Source organism: Neofelis nebulosa, chromosome 13, assembly GCF_028018385.1.
Source record: "Neofelis nebulosa isolate mNeoNeb1 chromosome 13, mNeoNeb1.pri, whole genome shotgun sequence".
NCBI lineage: Eukaryota > Metazoa > Chordata > Mammalia > Carnivora > Felidae > Neofelis > Neofelis nebulosa.
Window position 1 is genome coordinate 29,522,309 of NC_080794.1, and position 17,357 is coordinate 29,539,665.

Sequence of the window (17,357 nt, forward strand, 5' to 3'; positions counted from 1 at the left end):
GTCAGTTAAGTGTCCGACTTCGGCTCAGATCTTCATCTCATGGCTTGTGAGTCCGACCCCTGCGACGGGCTCTGTGCTGACAGCTCAGAGCCTGGAGCCTCTTCAGATTCTGTGTCTTTCTCTCTCTCTCTCTCTCTCTCTGCCCCTCCCCTGCTCACACTCTGTCTCCCTCTGTCTCTCAAAAATAAATAAACATTAAAAAAAATTCATAAAATAATAAACATGTTAGTCATGGCTTTAAAATCTTCATGTTAACAATTCAATATACTCATGCAAAAAGTATTTCTTAAAATCTTTCATAGATAAAATTATCTTCTTTGCTAGAGTATTCAAAGTATCTGGCCAAAACTATAGTTCATGGAAAACTATAGTTCATGGATATCATTTTTCATCTTTCGATATTGTAAGTATTTCCTCTTAAAAATATTATACAACTCACTTCATTCTCTCTTTCTCTCCCTACATTTTCTTTTTAACCACTTATCTCTTCAGACTTATAAGGTCTAACTAAAAGAGAAAATGTATAGGCACTACAATTATTAATAAGAAAATCCACTCTTGTAAATATTTATGTCAAAAAATATATGAAAGTATCTACCCTGATGGTAGTTATACCAAATACCTAGAATGACATTTCAATGGCTTTAAAAATATGTCAATATCAATGTAAAAACATTATTTCATTCGAACATATACAGCAAAATGGTTAAACATGATATGGTTTTTTTTCTTAATAAAATTACTTTATTTAGTTAGTATCTTTCTTTTTTGTTGTTGTTTTTTAAGTTTATTTATGTATTTTTTAGTAATCGCTACACCCAACATGGGGCTCAAACTCACGACCCTGAGATCAAGAGTCACTTGCTCTTCTGACTGAGCCAGCCAGGTATCCTTAGTATGCTTCTTTTACAAAACTCTTCAAACTCTAGCTGAAAATATTGTGAAACCTATTATTTCTTAAATAGAACACATCCTGATATGAATTTTACCTATTACATGAACATATAATTTCACATTAAATATCTGCTATCGTCCACAAAGAATTCACTCAATTTTTACTAAATTTAACCAAGGAAAATTACATGCTACTGAATGCTTTATAAAAAGTATCCTCTTATCGTCCACATACACAGTCATTCAGCAAAACTGCTCCCCATGACACTCAAACTAGTCAACTATTTGTTAGTAAGTAACCTTTGACGCAATTTATAGATTTCTCCTAATTGGATGGAATAAACTATCTGTAGAGTAAATATGCTAAAAGAGTACTAACAAAAAAGACATATAAAATTGTTTAACAAAATAAAAGCTGTATTTGGATATTTCTGCCAGATACTACAGAGCTTCTTCAGCAATAATCTATAATCACCAAGATAAATCTGAAATTATATTCAGTAACTGTTCTTTTAAAACAAACAACTGAAAATGCTTAATGAAACAGGAATAGATCTTACCAATGCAGGCCACTGAATTTGTTTGCTCTTTGATCCCTGAGTCTGGCTAGGGTCGATCCTTCTGGCCCAGATTAAGTGGTATTCCACCAAGAAAGTTGAAAAATCTTCATAAACTTTAACCCACTCTCGTTTATCCCATTCAAGATCATCAAATTCCACATACACCTATAGAAAAAAAACAAACATAAAACTCCCTAAGTTTGTGGATACAGAGTATGATATTTTAAAATACAAGCCATGAAGTTGAATTAAAAAAGACATCAACAAATTCATTATTTGAATTAACATTTCTCTTAAAATCATTATTTAACGAATTTTCATTAACCTCATTAGAACTCCCTACTTATTGTATATCAAGAAGTTTATTAAGAAAAGCAAATTACACAATATTAATCAGTCCAGACTGGCATCTACTAAAGACATATGAAAAGACTGTGGATACTGATGATTCTAGAAGCAGAGGTTGGGAAATAATAAATATTTTAGGCTTTGCAAATCATATGGTTGGTCTCTGTCACACCTACTTACCTCTGACTTTATAAGTACAAAAGCAGCCATAAATAATATGTAAACAAATGACTTTGGCTTTGTTCCAATAAAACATTACTTAAAAAGACAAGCAGCAGGGCAAGGATGGCTCAACATACGACAATCTATCAGTGTACTATACATTACCAGAATGAAGGGAAAATACTACATGATCATCTTGCTTGACACAGAAAAAGCATTTGACAAGCTTAATACTCTTGCATAATAAAAATACTCCAACTAGGAACAGAAAAAAACTACTCCAACACAATGATGGTAATATTGAAAAACCTACAACTAACAGCATACTGAATGGTGAAAGCCTGAAAGGTTTTCCTCTAAAATAGAAACATGAATGTTTGTATTTGGAAAACCAAAGCAGACTCTTTACATTCATTCATTCAACTCTTTCTTCGCCCATTTTCATCCTTTTTCCATTCACTACCTAAGAAGATCTCTTCATAGAGCTGTCTTCTCTACCACATTATGAGTTTTGTTGGAGGCATTCTTGGTCTTACCCTTCTTCCACCCATCTTCTGCTCCCTTATATGTGAAGTGTTTCACTTCCTCCTCGTTTAAATCCTGTTTGTTCTTCAGACCTCACCCAAGTTCTTCCAGAATGTTTATAACCCCCACTTTGACTCAAACTTACTTTTGCACTCCTACAAGCACTTATTTTTCATATAGTTTATATTAGTGTATAATCAAATTCTGCCCTATATTCAAATAAAATGAGATTATTATTATATTATGGGTGCAAACTCACTGAGGGTTCAGCTGTTACAGTGCCCAGAACAGCGCTGCATACATGCGAAGTACTTAATAATATTAAATATCTCCTGACTCTTGCAATCATTGACTTTTAAACATGGACACAAACTGGTGTATGTTTGATTTTGAGGTCTTTGTGTTGCTGCTCATTAGGAAGCTAGTTAGACATACTTACCTGTTACAACTGGGAAAAAGGAATACCGTTCAAGGAATTAACATCTATTCCTAGTTATCTATGCCAAGTCAGAGCAGGAGCCCAACAAGAAAGAAGCCAACAAAACTGGTGGCTTCTTCTAAAAACACATCCTAAGGGGTTGAGCTGAGGTCCACCTGGTGCTACGCAGAAGTTTTAAACTATATACCAATATCTCTATCACCTGAAATCTTGCAAGAGTCTTGTAATTAATTACTGAATTGTGGTATAAATGAGTTCTTGGAAACTACAGAAAACTGGGGCGCCTGAGTGGCTCAATCAGTTAAGCATCTGACTCTTGATACTGGCTCAGGTTGAGATCTCAAGGTTATGGGATTGAGACCTGCACTGTGCTCCATACTGACAATGCAGAGCCTGCTTGGGATTCTCTGTCTCCCTCTCTCTCTGCCCCTCCCCCTCTTGTTCTCTCTCTCTCAAAATAAATAAATAAACATTAAAAAAACATTGCTGAAAACTACAGAAAACTGAAGCAGAAACAATGCTCAGGGAAACCTGGGTAGTATCTTTGCTTTCCCCACATGGGCAATAATATGGTCTTGTTGACAAAATATTTCCATCAAAAACCTAAAGAGCCATGGTTTTAAACATTTCCATATCTAAAGGGCATAAATTCAATGTAAATTCTTCCAGATGCAAAGTCTTTGATATAAAATTAAAATTTTCAGCATGGAGTGAACTTTCTAAACTCATAGTTTATCTTGCATGGACAGTATCACAGACTTTTGGGAATCTGCTAGGGCCCTGGGGACAAAAGGAAATGAAATTCTTTTCCTTTGCTGTGTAGCCAACTTACCTTCATATTATCAGGACAGTGAGGCGTTTGAATGTCAATACATACATAGATAGACAGACACTAATAAGCTAGCCTATTATTGTTACATGGATTCTGGCAAAATACATGAGACCCCCTAGGACTTTATTACTTAAAGCAAAACCTACTTATTACTTAAAGCAAAATACCAGTGTGCTGCTTGTGCTGGCTCCTCATGCCTCCCGAGACCCATGGAAAGGTTGCCAAGCACCAAAGGATGAACACCTGTGCACACAGAGAGTTGTGCCATAGGAGAGGAATGCTGATCGTGTGAGTGTGTGTATGTATGTAGGGAGGGGAGAGTTCCCCCTTTTATATTTAAGTTTTCATTTTGAAAGTGTTGCATGCATATGTGAGGGGGGAGGGCAGAGAGAGAGGGAGAGGGAGTGAGGGGGAGGGAGGGAGAGGGGGAGGGAGAGGGGGAGAGAAAGGGAGAGAGAGAGGGAGAGAGAGAGGGAGAGAGAGAGAGAGGGAGAGAGGGAGGGAGAGAGGGAGGGAGAGAGGGAGGGAGAGAGGGAGGGAGAGAGGAGGGAGAGAGGGAGGGAGGGAGAGAGGGAGGGGGGAGAGAGGGAGAGAGGGAGGGAGAGAGGGAGGGAGGGAGGGGGGGAGAGAGGGAGGGGGGGAGAGAGGGAGAGAGGGAGGGAGAGAGGGAGGGAGAGAGGGAGGGGGGAGAGAGGGAGGGGGGGAGAGAGGGAGAGAGGGAGAGAGGGAGAGAGGGAGGGAGAGAGGGAGGGAGAGACAGAATTTCAAGCAGGCTCTGTGCTGTCAGTGCATGGCCCAACATGGGGCTTGAACTTACAAACCATGAGATCATGAGCTGGAATGAAGAGTCAGATGCTTAACCAACTGAGCCACCCAGGCATCCCTAAGGAAGAAAAGTTTTTTTAAATAGGCTTCACACCCAGCATGGAGCCCAATGCAGTGCCCAATGCATGGCTTGGACTCACAACCCTGGGATCAAGTTCTGAGCTGAGATCAAGAGTCTGAGGTTTGACTGACTGAGCCACCCAGGCACTCCCCCACCCCAGCTTTTGTAAGTAGAAGCAAGCCTGCTATTGAAGTTATTACCTCACCCTTCATTGCTGCTCACAACTCTAAGAAATGGCCCTATTAAAGAGTGGTCAGGTTTTTCCATTCTTGGTATATCTCACAAGAACATGCAGGGATGATCAGTGCCCACATTGGATTTTCTGAACCAATGCAGATACGATTTTGTATCTTGGCTAACCAAATAAGTAATCTAGACTTATGATGTATTGGTATGTATGTAGGGTGAGGTTTGGGGAGATACAGTTTCTTTCCATCAATCTGCAAACCTAACCTATATAAACACTGTACATACTTGGTTGTTTAATTATATGTTACATGTTTTTAATGTGTACTTTTGAGAGAGAGGGAGAGAGAGGGAGAGTGTGCATGAGCGGGAGAGGGCCAGAAAGACAGGGACATAGGATCCGAAGCAGGCTTCACATAGTGAACGCAGAGTTCAACGCAGGGCTGGAACTCACAAACTGTGAGATCTGACCTGTGTCGAAATCAAGAGTCAGGGGCTTAGCTGACTGAGCCACCCAGGCACCTCTACTTATATGTTACTTTATATTGACTCCCTCCTCATTCACCTCTATTGGGTCCTTCTGTCTGCTTATTTTCCTGTCTTAATAACTAAAAATACAAGATCCCTGAGGGCAAGGATTAGCTCGCCTATTTTTGCATCTCTAGTACCTAGCATGGTGCCTAACAAACTAAAGTGCTCAGTAAATGTTTCTGACTACCCAGCACCATGTAAAACATATCATGAGTACAATTAAATGGCTAATTTGCAAAAGGGGGGGGGGGCGGGGGAGGAAGGAAGGAAAGTTCCTACATGCAATATGAATACAGTTGCTTCACTTACTAATTAATCGTTGCATTCATAATTATGAAGAAAAAGAAAAGGAAAATTTCACTCAGTACACACTTCTGATTGCATATTAGAGCCTATCATTGTGAACACGAAGAATTCAGAAATGAGAGACATACATCAAGAGTTAACAGCTGTGGACATTGTGGTAATTACCATGAGTGAATATGATGTGAGAAAGAGGCTAAGCAAAATAATCATTAAAAATAATTACTTCAGGGGTGCCTGGGTGGCGCAGTCGGTTAAGCGTCCGACTTCAGCCAGGTCACGATCTCGCGGTCCGTGAGTTCGAGCCCTGCATCAGGCTCTGGGCTGATGGCTCGGAGCCTGGAGCCTGTTTCCGATTCTGTGTCTCCCTCTCTCTCTGCCCCTCCCCCGTTCATGCTATGTCTCTCTCTGTCCCAAAAATAAAATAAAAAACGTTGAAAAAAAAAATTAAAAAAAAAAATTAAAAAAAAAATAATTACTTCAGGGGCGCCTGGGTGGCTCAGTCGATTAAGCGTCTGACTTCAGCTCAGGTCACGATCTCGCGGTCCACGAGTTCGAGCCCCACGTCGGGCTCTGGGCTGATGGCTCAGAGCCTGGAGCCTGCTTCCGATTCTGTGTCTCCCTCTCTCTCTGCTCCTCCCCCGTTCATGCTCTGTCTCTCTCTGTCTCAAAAATAAATAAAACGTTAAAAAATAATAATAATAATTACTTCAGGGGCGCCTGGGCGGCTCAGTCGGTTAAGCAGCCGACTTCGGCTCAGGTCATGATCTCTCGGTCTGTGAGTTCGAGCCTTGCGTCGGGCTCTGAGATGACAGCTCAGAGCCTGGAGCCTGTTTCAGATTCTGTGTCTCTCTCTCTCTGACCCTCCCCTGTTCATGCTCTGTCTCTCCCTGTCTCAAAAATAAATAAAACGTTAAAAAAAATTTTTTTTAAATAATTACTTCATAATAAATATGTGGTAAATGCAGTTTTTAGCCCAAGATATAAAACAGTGATTTCTAAGAACTGGTCACTAGATAATTAAAAGACTGTCACATATCTCTTTTAATACATGTCTTCTACAACAGATCTCAACACGCACAAATTCTCAGTTTTATATGTGCACAGTAACAGGCAACAGAAGAAAAGCAGTCAGACTGTCAAAGGGATCACTAGCAAGATGAAAAAAGTATAAGCAGTAGTCATGCGATACAGTTTCTGCTATATGTCCCATTAAAATTAACATAACCTTTAAACTTTTCAAACACAAGTATCATCTAAATGAAGAATGTCTCTTTTCTCCTGCATGGGTTGATTGCTTGAACGTGGCAAATAGATTATGGTCCCTTGGTCTGGAGACCTATATTCAACTTACATATATCAAAATAATAGCATATTAAAGCTCAGAGTTATTATTTTTGTCTAAATTGTACTTTCAGCTCTGCCACTTTATTTTAGGGCCTCCAAATAAGCCAAAATCTATCTGCAAAATTACACACTTAATTTGGGAAATAAAGCAGGAATAGTAAAGATATTTGCTATATAAAACTGTACTAATGTACCAATTTGAAAAAATATTCAGATTGGTATGATGGAACATTTTGGGAATTAAAATTTATCAATAATTATCACAAAATTTTTCAAAGCTCCTAGGAGAATCCCTTATTTTTCTAGAACTATAAGTAAAACAATGACCAATGACTAAGAAAGCTTGTATCCTCTCACAATATGCTGTTTTCACTTATATTTATAAAGAAATTTAAAATTACACTATTGTCACTGTTAAATCAAATGATAAAAGCAAATTTAGTTATTTTTACCTTGGTATCAATATTATCATACCAACGTGGTGCATGATGAGCCTCACCTTCTTATGCACCTAAAAATAAGCGTGACCTACATGATGTCATGTGAGAACTGTGAAGAGTTCCTAGGATTGGTTCTGCCAAAAGCAACAACCAACCATGTGCTAAAACCTCTAGACTCTAAAGAATCTTTTGTGTTAAAAATAAAAGCACTGAACTATGTATTAGCATTCCTCAAATTATAGTCTACATTATAGAAATGTCATTTCATTTTTTTCTTTTTAAAGTTTATTTATTTTGAGAGAGAGAGTGTGTGTGTGTGTGTGCGCACAAGTGTGAGAGGGGCAGAGAGAGAGGAAGAGAATCGCAGGCTCCGCACTGTTAGTACAGAACCCAATGCAGGGCTCAATCTTACCAACTGAGCCAGATCAAGAGTTGGATGCTTAACCAACTGAGCCACTCAGGTACCCCAATATAGAAATGTCATTTGTTTGTATATAAATAAACATTAGGGAAACCAAACAAGCTATGAACAATCATAAACTAATAAGTCACAAATGTCTCACTTTATCAGGGGTCGGTCGTCTCAAGGCTTTTAATGATGCCAATGTTCCCTGTGCATTATTAGTAAGAGTTTTACACCATGAAATTTCCCCCTATTTATTTGTCCATAAAATCTTCATTATGAGATACCTAACAGAATATTGCTCTATAAAATAGCAATATAGGAAAAAATGGACTAGTTTTTCCAGAAAATTCACCTAACAAATCTATATAAAGAATTTGGTGGATAACAAATGGGGGGGGGGGGGATGTCCAAAATCTGGTCATTGCTGCCCAAATACTCAAAAATTTAAAATACGATACAAAATTTATGGGGTTTAGAATATAGTACAGTAAACTCCAAAACATTTCCACTGAGAACATAAACACTGTCCTATGCTTTCACAAAACCAGAAACATTTAACCATGGCCTAAAGTTCATACATGTTAAAAATCAGATTACCAAATTAAAAATATAATATGACAGATTAAATTAACTCCCGCTTTAAAAAATAAAGCATATTATAAAAAACAAACTGCAAGTGGATATTTTATATAAAAGTAATCAAATAGAGAAAATATGATAAATTGACACACTTTAAGTAATGCTATTATGAATGGCTTAGAATCATACTTAAGTTTTACAGGGTTTGGAAAAGATTCTGAAAACTAAATAAAATTAAAATCATTTGTTAAATTAAAACGGTCAAAATTAATAGGCACCAAAGGGTGCCTGGGCGGCTCAGTTGGTTGAGCATCAAACTCTTGGATTTTTTTTTTTTTTTTAATGTTTATTTATTTTTGAGAGAGACAGAGACAGAATGTGAGTGGGTTAGGGGCAGAGAGAGAGGGAGACACAGAATCCAAAGCAGGCTCCAGGCTCTGAGCTGTCAGCACAAAGCCCGATGCGGGGCTTGAACTCACGAACTGTGAGATCATAACCTGAGCTGAAGTCGGATGCTCAACCGATTGAGCCACCCAGCCTCCCCTAAACTCTTGGTTTCAACTCAGGTCATGATCTCATGGTTCATGAGTTCGAGCCCCACATCAGGCTGTGTGCTGACAGTGCACAGCCTGCCTGAGATTCTCTCTCCCTCTCTCCCTCTGCCCCTCTCCCCTGCTCTCTCTCAAAATAAATAAATGAACTTAAAAAAGAAAAAGAAAAAAAGATAAAAGGCACCCATATGAACTAGCCCAAGCTTAAGCAGAAGTAGTGCATTGAGCAATAATCAACAATTCTAAGAATTATTCTAAAGAAACTAGTTGCTCTTTTTTTTTTTTTAATTGGTTGATCTTAAAAAATAATGAACTAAAAGTCTGAAATTAAACCTGGGAAACATTCTGGTATAATCCAAGGTATAAACAATTTGAAACAATAGAAGTGGCTTCTGAATTAATGATTCTGCCCTAAGATTAAGATTTAAAATTATATTTTCTTAACATTTTCAGAAGGTGTTAGAGTCTCCTTTAGTTATAAAAATCAACACCATTTGACTTTTTGAGTACATGGAGAGCCCCAAAATACAGAAGGGGCCTACACAGCGTAGGTGCTATAAATTGGCATATATTTCACAGTAATCTGGTTTCAGGAATGCACGGACCATATTCTTCATTTATCCAGAGGTCACTTACTTACTTAACTATCAGCTGCATAGCCAAAACTTCAGAAGCAAGCACAAACATCTCTGAATAGTCCTAAATAGTAAACATCAAAGATCCAAACACTAGAGTGGAAGATCCCAATCCCATCCATGTCTGTGAAGAGAAAAACCTTTAATAGGCACAAGGCTGCAAACCTTGCAGCAGCAATCTAGAAAAAGCCTCAAAAGATGAAAAGAAGCAAATAGAATAAAGGACAGACATCCTTTGGAGGCTTAAGAAGCATTTACCTTGACCTAGGTCTCATTCTACTTTATATGGGGCAAGGGTAGTGACTAGATATAAAAAGCTGGATTTTTGTTCTACTGGCTTTTTCCATTAAATATAAGGAAGGTAGCTACACGCTCTCTGGAAATCATAGCTCCCCATAATTCTCTCTAGAGACCTTAGGGCAATAAGAATTATGTATATTTATGTGGTATGTGTGTGTGTATACACACACACACACACACACACACACACACACACACACACTGGAGTATTACTCGGCAATCAAAAAGAATGAAATCTAGTCATTTGCAACTACATGGATGGAAGTAGAGGGTATTATGCTAAGCAAAATTAGCCAGAGAAAGACAAATATATGACTTCACTCATATGAGCACTTTAAGACACAGAACAGATGAACACAAAGGAAGGGAAGCAACAATATAAAAACGGAGGGGGACAGAACATAAGAGACTCTTAAATATGGAGAACAAACAGAGGGTTACTAGAGGAATTGTGAGGGGGGGGACGGGCTAAATGGGTAAGGGCCATTAAGGATTCTACCCCTGAAATCATTGTTGCACTATATGCTAACTAACTTGGATGTAAATTTAAAAACATTTTTAAAAATAATAACAACAAAAAAGAATTATGTATCTTTAAATAGGTAAGCAGCACCCATCCTTTCTCTGACTCCCAAGTACAGAGGAGGAAAGGTCTTTCAAACATGTTAACAAAGGACATTTATTTGCCATTCACATCATTAATTAGAAATGCTGATCCAAACAAAACTAAAGTTCAACTAAGTAATATTTTTATTGTGATGAAATATATATAACATAAAACTTGCCATTTCAGGCATTTTTTAAGCATACAATTCAGTGGTATTACACTCAAAATGTTATAGAACCTACTACAATCTAGACCCAAAACTTTATCATCACAAAGAGAAACTTTTTATCTGTTAAGCAATAAATCCCCTTACCCTCTTCCCCAGTCCTTTGGTAACCTCTAATCTTACTTTCAGATATATGAATTTGCCTATTCTGCATATTTCATATAAATGGAAACATACACTGTTTGTCCCTTTGTGTCTGGAATATTTAGCTTAGCAGAATGTTTTCAAGGTTCATCCATGTTATAACATATATCAGAACTTCATTCCTTTTTATGGCTGAATAATATTCTATTACATGTATATGCCACATTTTATTCATTGATCTGCTGATGAACACTTGGGTTGTTTTTACATTTTGGCCGTTATGAATAATGTAGCAGTGAAAACTGGCATATTTCTCTGACTTCCTGTTTTCAACTATTTGGGGGTATATATCTAAACGTGGAATTATTGAATCATATGGTAAATTCTATGTTTAATTTTCTGAAGAACCAATAAACTATTCTACACAGTAGCTGCACTATTTTGCACTGCCATCAGCAATCTATGAGGGTTCCAATCTCTCCACATGCTTGCCAACACTTGCTATTTTCTCTTTTTTTATTTTTTATTATAGTCATCCTAGCAGGTGTAATTTAACCTTTTAATAACTAAATCTTGCATTTTATGTAGTTATATTAAATTTGCTGTGGTGAACTAAAAATGTAAGTACAATTCTATAGAGGAATCCAGTATGTATTCACACCAATATATTACTAGAATGATAATCATAACAAGTGAAATTAAAGTACATATGATGGCATATAAGTCTAGGTTCTAAAAGTTATAAAGTCTGGAGATCACAGGGATAATCTTTCATCTCCCAAGGGGCATTCAAACTTATTATTGATAATGGTAATTAAGGCAATACCAGTAACAACAAAAACATCTAACATTTCAACAGTGTTTAATTTTTGCCAGGCACATATATTAAATCATTTGATCATCACACAACCACCTATAAGATTACTAGTATTATTGATAATGGTAACAAAAGTAATACCAATGACTACAATAAAAGAAAAAAACCCAGCTAACATGTGAATAGTGCCTACTATATGCCAGGTACATATATTAAGCTATTTGATCATTACATATACCCAGTAAATAGTTATTATTAACAACTTTTCAAAATGTGGAAGCTAAAATATAGAAATTACTTGCCCAAGGCCAAGCAACTAATAAATGATGGAGTCAATGAAAACACTAAAATAGCTCATAAGAGGCCTAACAGTCATAGCAGCATAGTCCCCAAAGCATATACACAGCATATGATAAATTACTGAATATAAAGTTTGAATAGCTGATTCTTTTTCGGCTTAAAGGTCAAAGACCACACACTTAAAATGGCCCTGAGATTTTCCACACTGAGTCTGTAAGTTAGATTCCTGGGGGGGGGGGGGGGGGGTAAGGGCAAAAATGGGAAATGATGGTCATATGAAGATATATAAGCAGCAAAATTAAAAAGAGACTAAATTTTGATTTCAATATCCATAATGTGAACTCCTTTCTATGAATCACTTGCCTAATAACTTTTTACAAGACTACTTGGTGAACAATAAGATGTATCAAGAATTACAAACTATTCAAAGATGTTTAAGTTTCAATTACCTTCTTTACATCTAATGAAAAGAATTATATTCCTGACCTGTCACCAAAGTTCCTATTTTATTACAAAATCAATATATATATATATATACATATATATGGATATATGCTGCCATATATATATGGATATATATGGATATATATCCGGATATATATATATATATGGATATATATGGATATATATCCGGATATATATATATATATGGATATATATGGATATATATCCGGATATATATCTATATATGGATATATATGGATATATATCCGGATATATATCTATATATGGATATATATGGATATATATCCGGATATATATATATATATATATATATATATATACACACACACACACTGCTATCTTTTGAATAAATTATATATAGTATTTAATGTAATATCATTGATGATGATGATTGTCTTATTCGGCTTGGGCAGTCATAACAAAATACCATATATCGGGTTGGCTTAAACAAGAGAAATGTATTTTCTCAGAGTTTCAGAAGCTGTCTGAATTCAAGGTGCCAGCATGGTGGGTTCATGGAGAGGACTTTCTCCTTAAGTTGCAGACAAGTTGTCTTCTCAGTTTGTGCTCACATAACCTTTTCTTCTTGGAAGTGGGGAGACAGAGAAGCTCTCTGCTGTCTCTTATTAAGGCACTAATTCAATCAAGAGAGGCCCCTCCCTCCTAACCCTAATTATCTCCCAAACACCCATCCCAGATACCATCACAATGGGGGTTAGAATTTTGTAACATGAAATACTGAGTCCATAACAACAGTAATGGCAGCATAAACTGTCATTGGGAGTACTTACAATGTGTCAGGCAAGGTTTTACAGAAGGGAATACTAAGGCATAGAAAAATTGAGCAACTTAACAGCTTTTGGGCAATTATGTAAATAATGATACACACATGAAAACACCTAAGTTTAGATTTCTCTTTTTTTCAGTAGTACCACCTAACAAACTAAGAACTGCTGAATGGCTCAGGAGGAGGAAAACCATCAAGTTCAGTTCTTTCTTAGCGTAAGGTGGCTTGACAGACAAAACAGTAATTTCTAGACATTTGAAAAAGTGAAGGAGTGAAGCAGGCTGACCAAACAAGAAGGAAAGAGCCTTCCAGAATCTCAAATTCTGAGAATGCTTTTAAAGCACGGGAGTAAAATCAATAAATAGAGCTTTTCTATATAAGAAAAAAGGGATACCTGGGGAGTAGTTTACAAATCTGAAGGCATGAGGATGCAACGAAAAGAGTTTAAAGGAGTGGGACAGCAACCAAAAAACAATCTGAGGAAGAAAAATCCAAGTTAAATGCAAAGTCCTGAATATTACAAATGCTTGTTAATAAATCCCCAACATAATTTATTTAGAAAAAATCTCAAATTCTGATTTTGATCTTTTGAGGCATGATTAGAGATTATGCTAAGGATATACTGTTTCTACAGAAAAGAGGTCAAATGCATAAGCTCCCATAATGTAAATATAATTCCAATTCCGAGGAGCATTTAAAAAATTTTTTTAATGTTTATTTATTTTTGAGAAAGAGAGAGAAACAGAATGTAAGCGGGGGAGAGGCAGAGAGAGAGGGAGACACAGAATCCAAAGCAGGCTCCAGGCTCCGAGCTGTCAGCACAGAGCCTGATGCAGAGCTTGAACTCACAAACTATAAGATCATGACCTGAGCTGAAGTTGGACACTTAACCGACTGAGCCACCCAGGCACCCCAAACCTTTTTTATCTTCTTTATTTCCCTTTCTTTTCCTTCTTTCTTCCTTTTCTTTCTTTTCTTTTTAATTTTTAATGTTTATTTATTTTAGAGAGAGAGAGACAGCATGAGCAAGGGAGGGGCAAAGAAAGGAAGGGAGACACAGAATCCAAAGCAGGCTGCAGATTCTGAGCTGTCAGCACAGACCCCATGTGGAGCTCGAACCCATGGACTGTGAGATCATGACCTGAGCTGAAGGTGGACACTTAACTGACTGAGCCACCCAGATGCCCCTATAAAGTCTCATATGCTTTTTAGGGTAAAAGATAGAAGAATGAAATAGCAATCTCAAATGTAGGCCACCTCCTAGTATGTTGGTAGGGCAAAAATTTCTATAATTATACCACATTATCATGGCACAGGTTGATTCCAGGATTTTTCCCTTGAGAGAAAGGAAGGAAAAACCCCAGTTAGGGAGTCCTCTGACATATCCACTTTCAGCTTTCCCTCCTTTCTGCTTTTAAAAGGAAAATGTGGGAATAGAGGTAAGGGTGAGGAAAGACATATAAAATCACTAAACAATAAATAAAAACACTGAAAACTAAGATTAAATATACATATACTATTCACTCCCTAAATGCCATGTAATTGTTAATGAAGCAGCTTTGGTGGGAAGAGAATATATTAACAGAGAAGCAGGACATAAATCTTGGGTCCCAGAAAGTTTAGAATATGGAATCCTATCTCTAAGCTTGCAAATGTTCTATTTCCAGGGATCTCTTAGAATGTATATCAAATTTTCCATGAGAAATTAATGGTGACTTTTCATAATAGGCACAAGGGGGCACTGAAGCACAAAGTATGTCTTCTAATATACCTCAGGACTTACCCTAGGATTGGGGGGTTATGGAGGGGGTAGGAGACAGCTGGAATGTATACTATATCTCCATTTCATAAAATTTCTATTGTTAGTTGAAGAAAGACTTTACAAAACTGGATCTAAATGTACACATTTTTTCAGCAATCAAATTCATGGAATGAGTGTTTCCTTCTATCAAACCTTATTAACAGGAATTGCTCTGATCTCTTAATTCTTATTAGGTCAACTGTAATTCATGAATTTAATAAATAACACAAAGTCCTTCAAATGAAAATCACTACTATTTACTGATCTCACCTTTCATTTACTTACTTTTATTAATGTTTATTTTTGAGAAACAGAACATGAGCGGGGGAGGAGCAGAGAAAGGGAGACAGAGCAGGCTCCAGGCTCTGAGCTGTCAGCTCAAACCCAGGAACCACGAGGTCATGACCTGAGTCAAAGTCGAAGCTTAACCAACTGAGCCACCCAAAAGCCCCTGATCTCACCTTTTAATCTATGGGTCTTTACCACAAGAGAGTGAAATCTACAAATATAAATTCATAACAATTCGTCAATTATTTAGTATGCTGGATTAACGCCTCCAATTTTATATACATATAGGCATATACCTCATTTTATTACACTTCACTTTATTGTACTTCACAGATACTGCCTTTTTTTTTTTTTGGTAAAGCAAAAGTGAAGGTTTGTGGCAACCCTGAGTAAGAACAAGTCTACTGATGTCATTTTTCCAACAGCATTTGCTCACTTCACATCTCTGTCACATTTTGGTAATTGTCTCAATATTTCTAACTTTTTCATTAATATTGTATTTGTTATAGCAATCTGTGGTAAGTGACCTTTGATGTCACTAGCATTAACAGTTTTGGGGCACCACAAACTCACACCATATAAAACAGCGAACATAATAAATGTCTTGTAGGTTCTGAGTGCTCCACCAACCAGCCATTTCCCTATCTCTCTCCCTCTCTTCAGGTCCCCCTATTCCCTGAGACACAATAATACTCAAATTAGGCCAAATAATAATCCTGCAATGGCCTCTAAGTGTTCAAGTGAAAAGACGTCACTCACCTCTCACTTTATTTTTATTTTTTAACGTTTATTTATTTTTGAGACAGAGAGAGACAAAGCATGAATGGGGAAAGGTCAGAGAGAGAGGGAGACACAGAATCTGAAACAAGCTCCAGGCTCTGAGCTGTCAGCACAGAGCCTGACACGGGGCTCGAACTCACAAACTGAGATCATGACCTGAGCAGAAGTCGGACACTTAACCAACTGAGCTACCCAGGCGTCCCTCACCTCTCACTTTAAATCAAAAGTTTGAAGTGATTAAGCTTAGCTAGAAAGCCGAAAACCAGCACAGGCCAAAAGCTAGACCTCCTGTGCCAGTCAGCCAAGTTGTGAATGCGAAGGAAAAGTTCCTGAAGGAAATTAATAAAAATGCCACTCCAGTGAACACATTAATAATAGAGCAAAACATCCTTAATTGCAGATACGAAGAAAGTTTTAGTGGTCTGAATAGAAAATCAAACCAGCTACAACATTCCCTTAAGCCAAAGCCTAATCCAGAGCAAGGCCCTAACTCTCTTCAACTCTAATTAAGGCTGAGAGAAGTGAGGAAACTGCAGAAGACAAGTTTGAAGCTTGCAGAGGTTGGTTCGTGAGGTTTAAGTAGTCATAACAAAAAAGTACAAGATAAAGGAAGCAGCAAGAACTAATGTAGAGGAATATGGCAAGTTTAAAGATGATCTAGCTAAGATAATTAAGGAAGGTGGCTACACTAAACAACAGATTTTCAAAGAAAGCAAAACAGCCTTCTATTGGTAAAGATGCCATCTAAGACTTTCATAGCTACAGAAGGTTCCAAGAACAGGCTGATTCGTGTTAGGGGCTAATGCAGCTAGTGACTAAATTGAAGCCAATGCTCATTTACCATTCTGAAAATCTTAGGGTCCTTAAAAATTATGCTAAATCTACTTTGCCTGTGCTCTATAAATGGAACAGCCTGGATGATAGCACATCTGTTTACAACATGGTTTACTGTATTTTAAGCCCACTCATTGAGACCTACTGCTCAGAAAAAAATTTCCCTTCAAAATGTTACTGCTCACTGACAATGAACCTGGTCATCCAAGAGCTCTAATGAAGAAACACCAGATTAATGTTGTTTTCATACTTGTTAACATAAAATCCAGGAGTCAATTTGACTTTCAAGTCTTACTATTTAAGAAATACATTTCATAAGGCTATAGCTGCCACAGATGATGATTGCTCTCATGAATCTAAACAAGTAAATGGAAAACCTTCTGGAAAGGATTCACCATTCTAGATGCCATTAAATACATCTGTGATTTATGGAAAGAGGTCAAA

General features: G+C 37.2%; 1 protein-coding gene across 4 annotated transcripts in view; it reads right to left on the reverse strand.

The window, feature by feature from the left end:
- Nucleotides 1-17,357, reverse strand: part of JMJD1C (jumonji domain containing 1C) — a 264,455-nt gene that overhangs the window by 197,966 nt on the left and 49,132 nt on the right. For all 4 annotated transcript variants that reach the window (XM_058696459.1, XM_058696457.1, XM_058696458.1 and 1 more), the window contains exon 2: nt 1,455-1,619. In XM_058696459.1, coding sequence (XP_058552442.1) covers nt 1,455-1,619 — 165 coding nt within the window. The remainder of the gene's footprint in view (nt 1-1,454; nt 1,620-17,357) is intronic.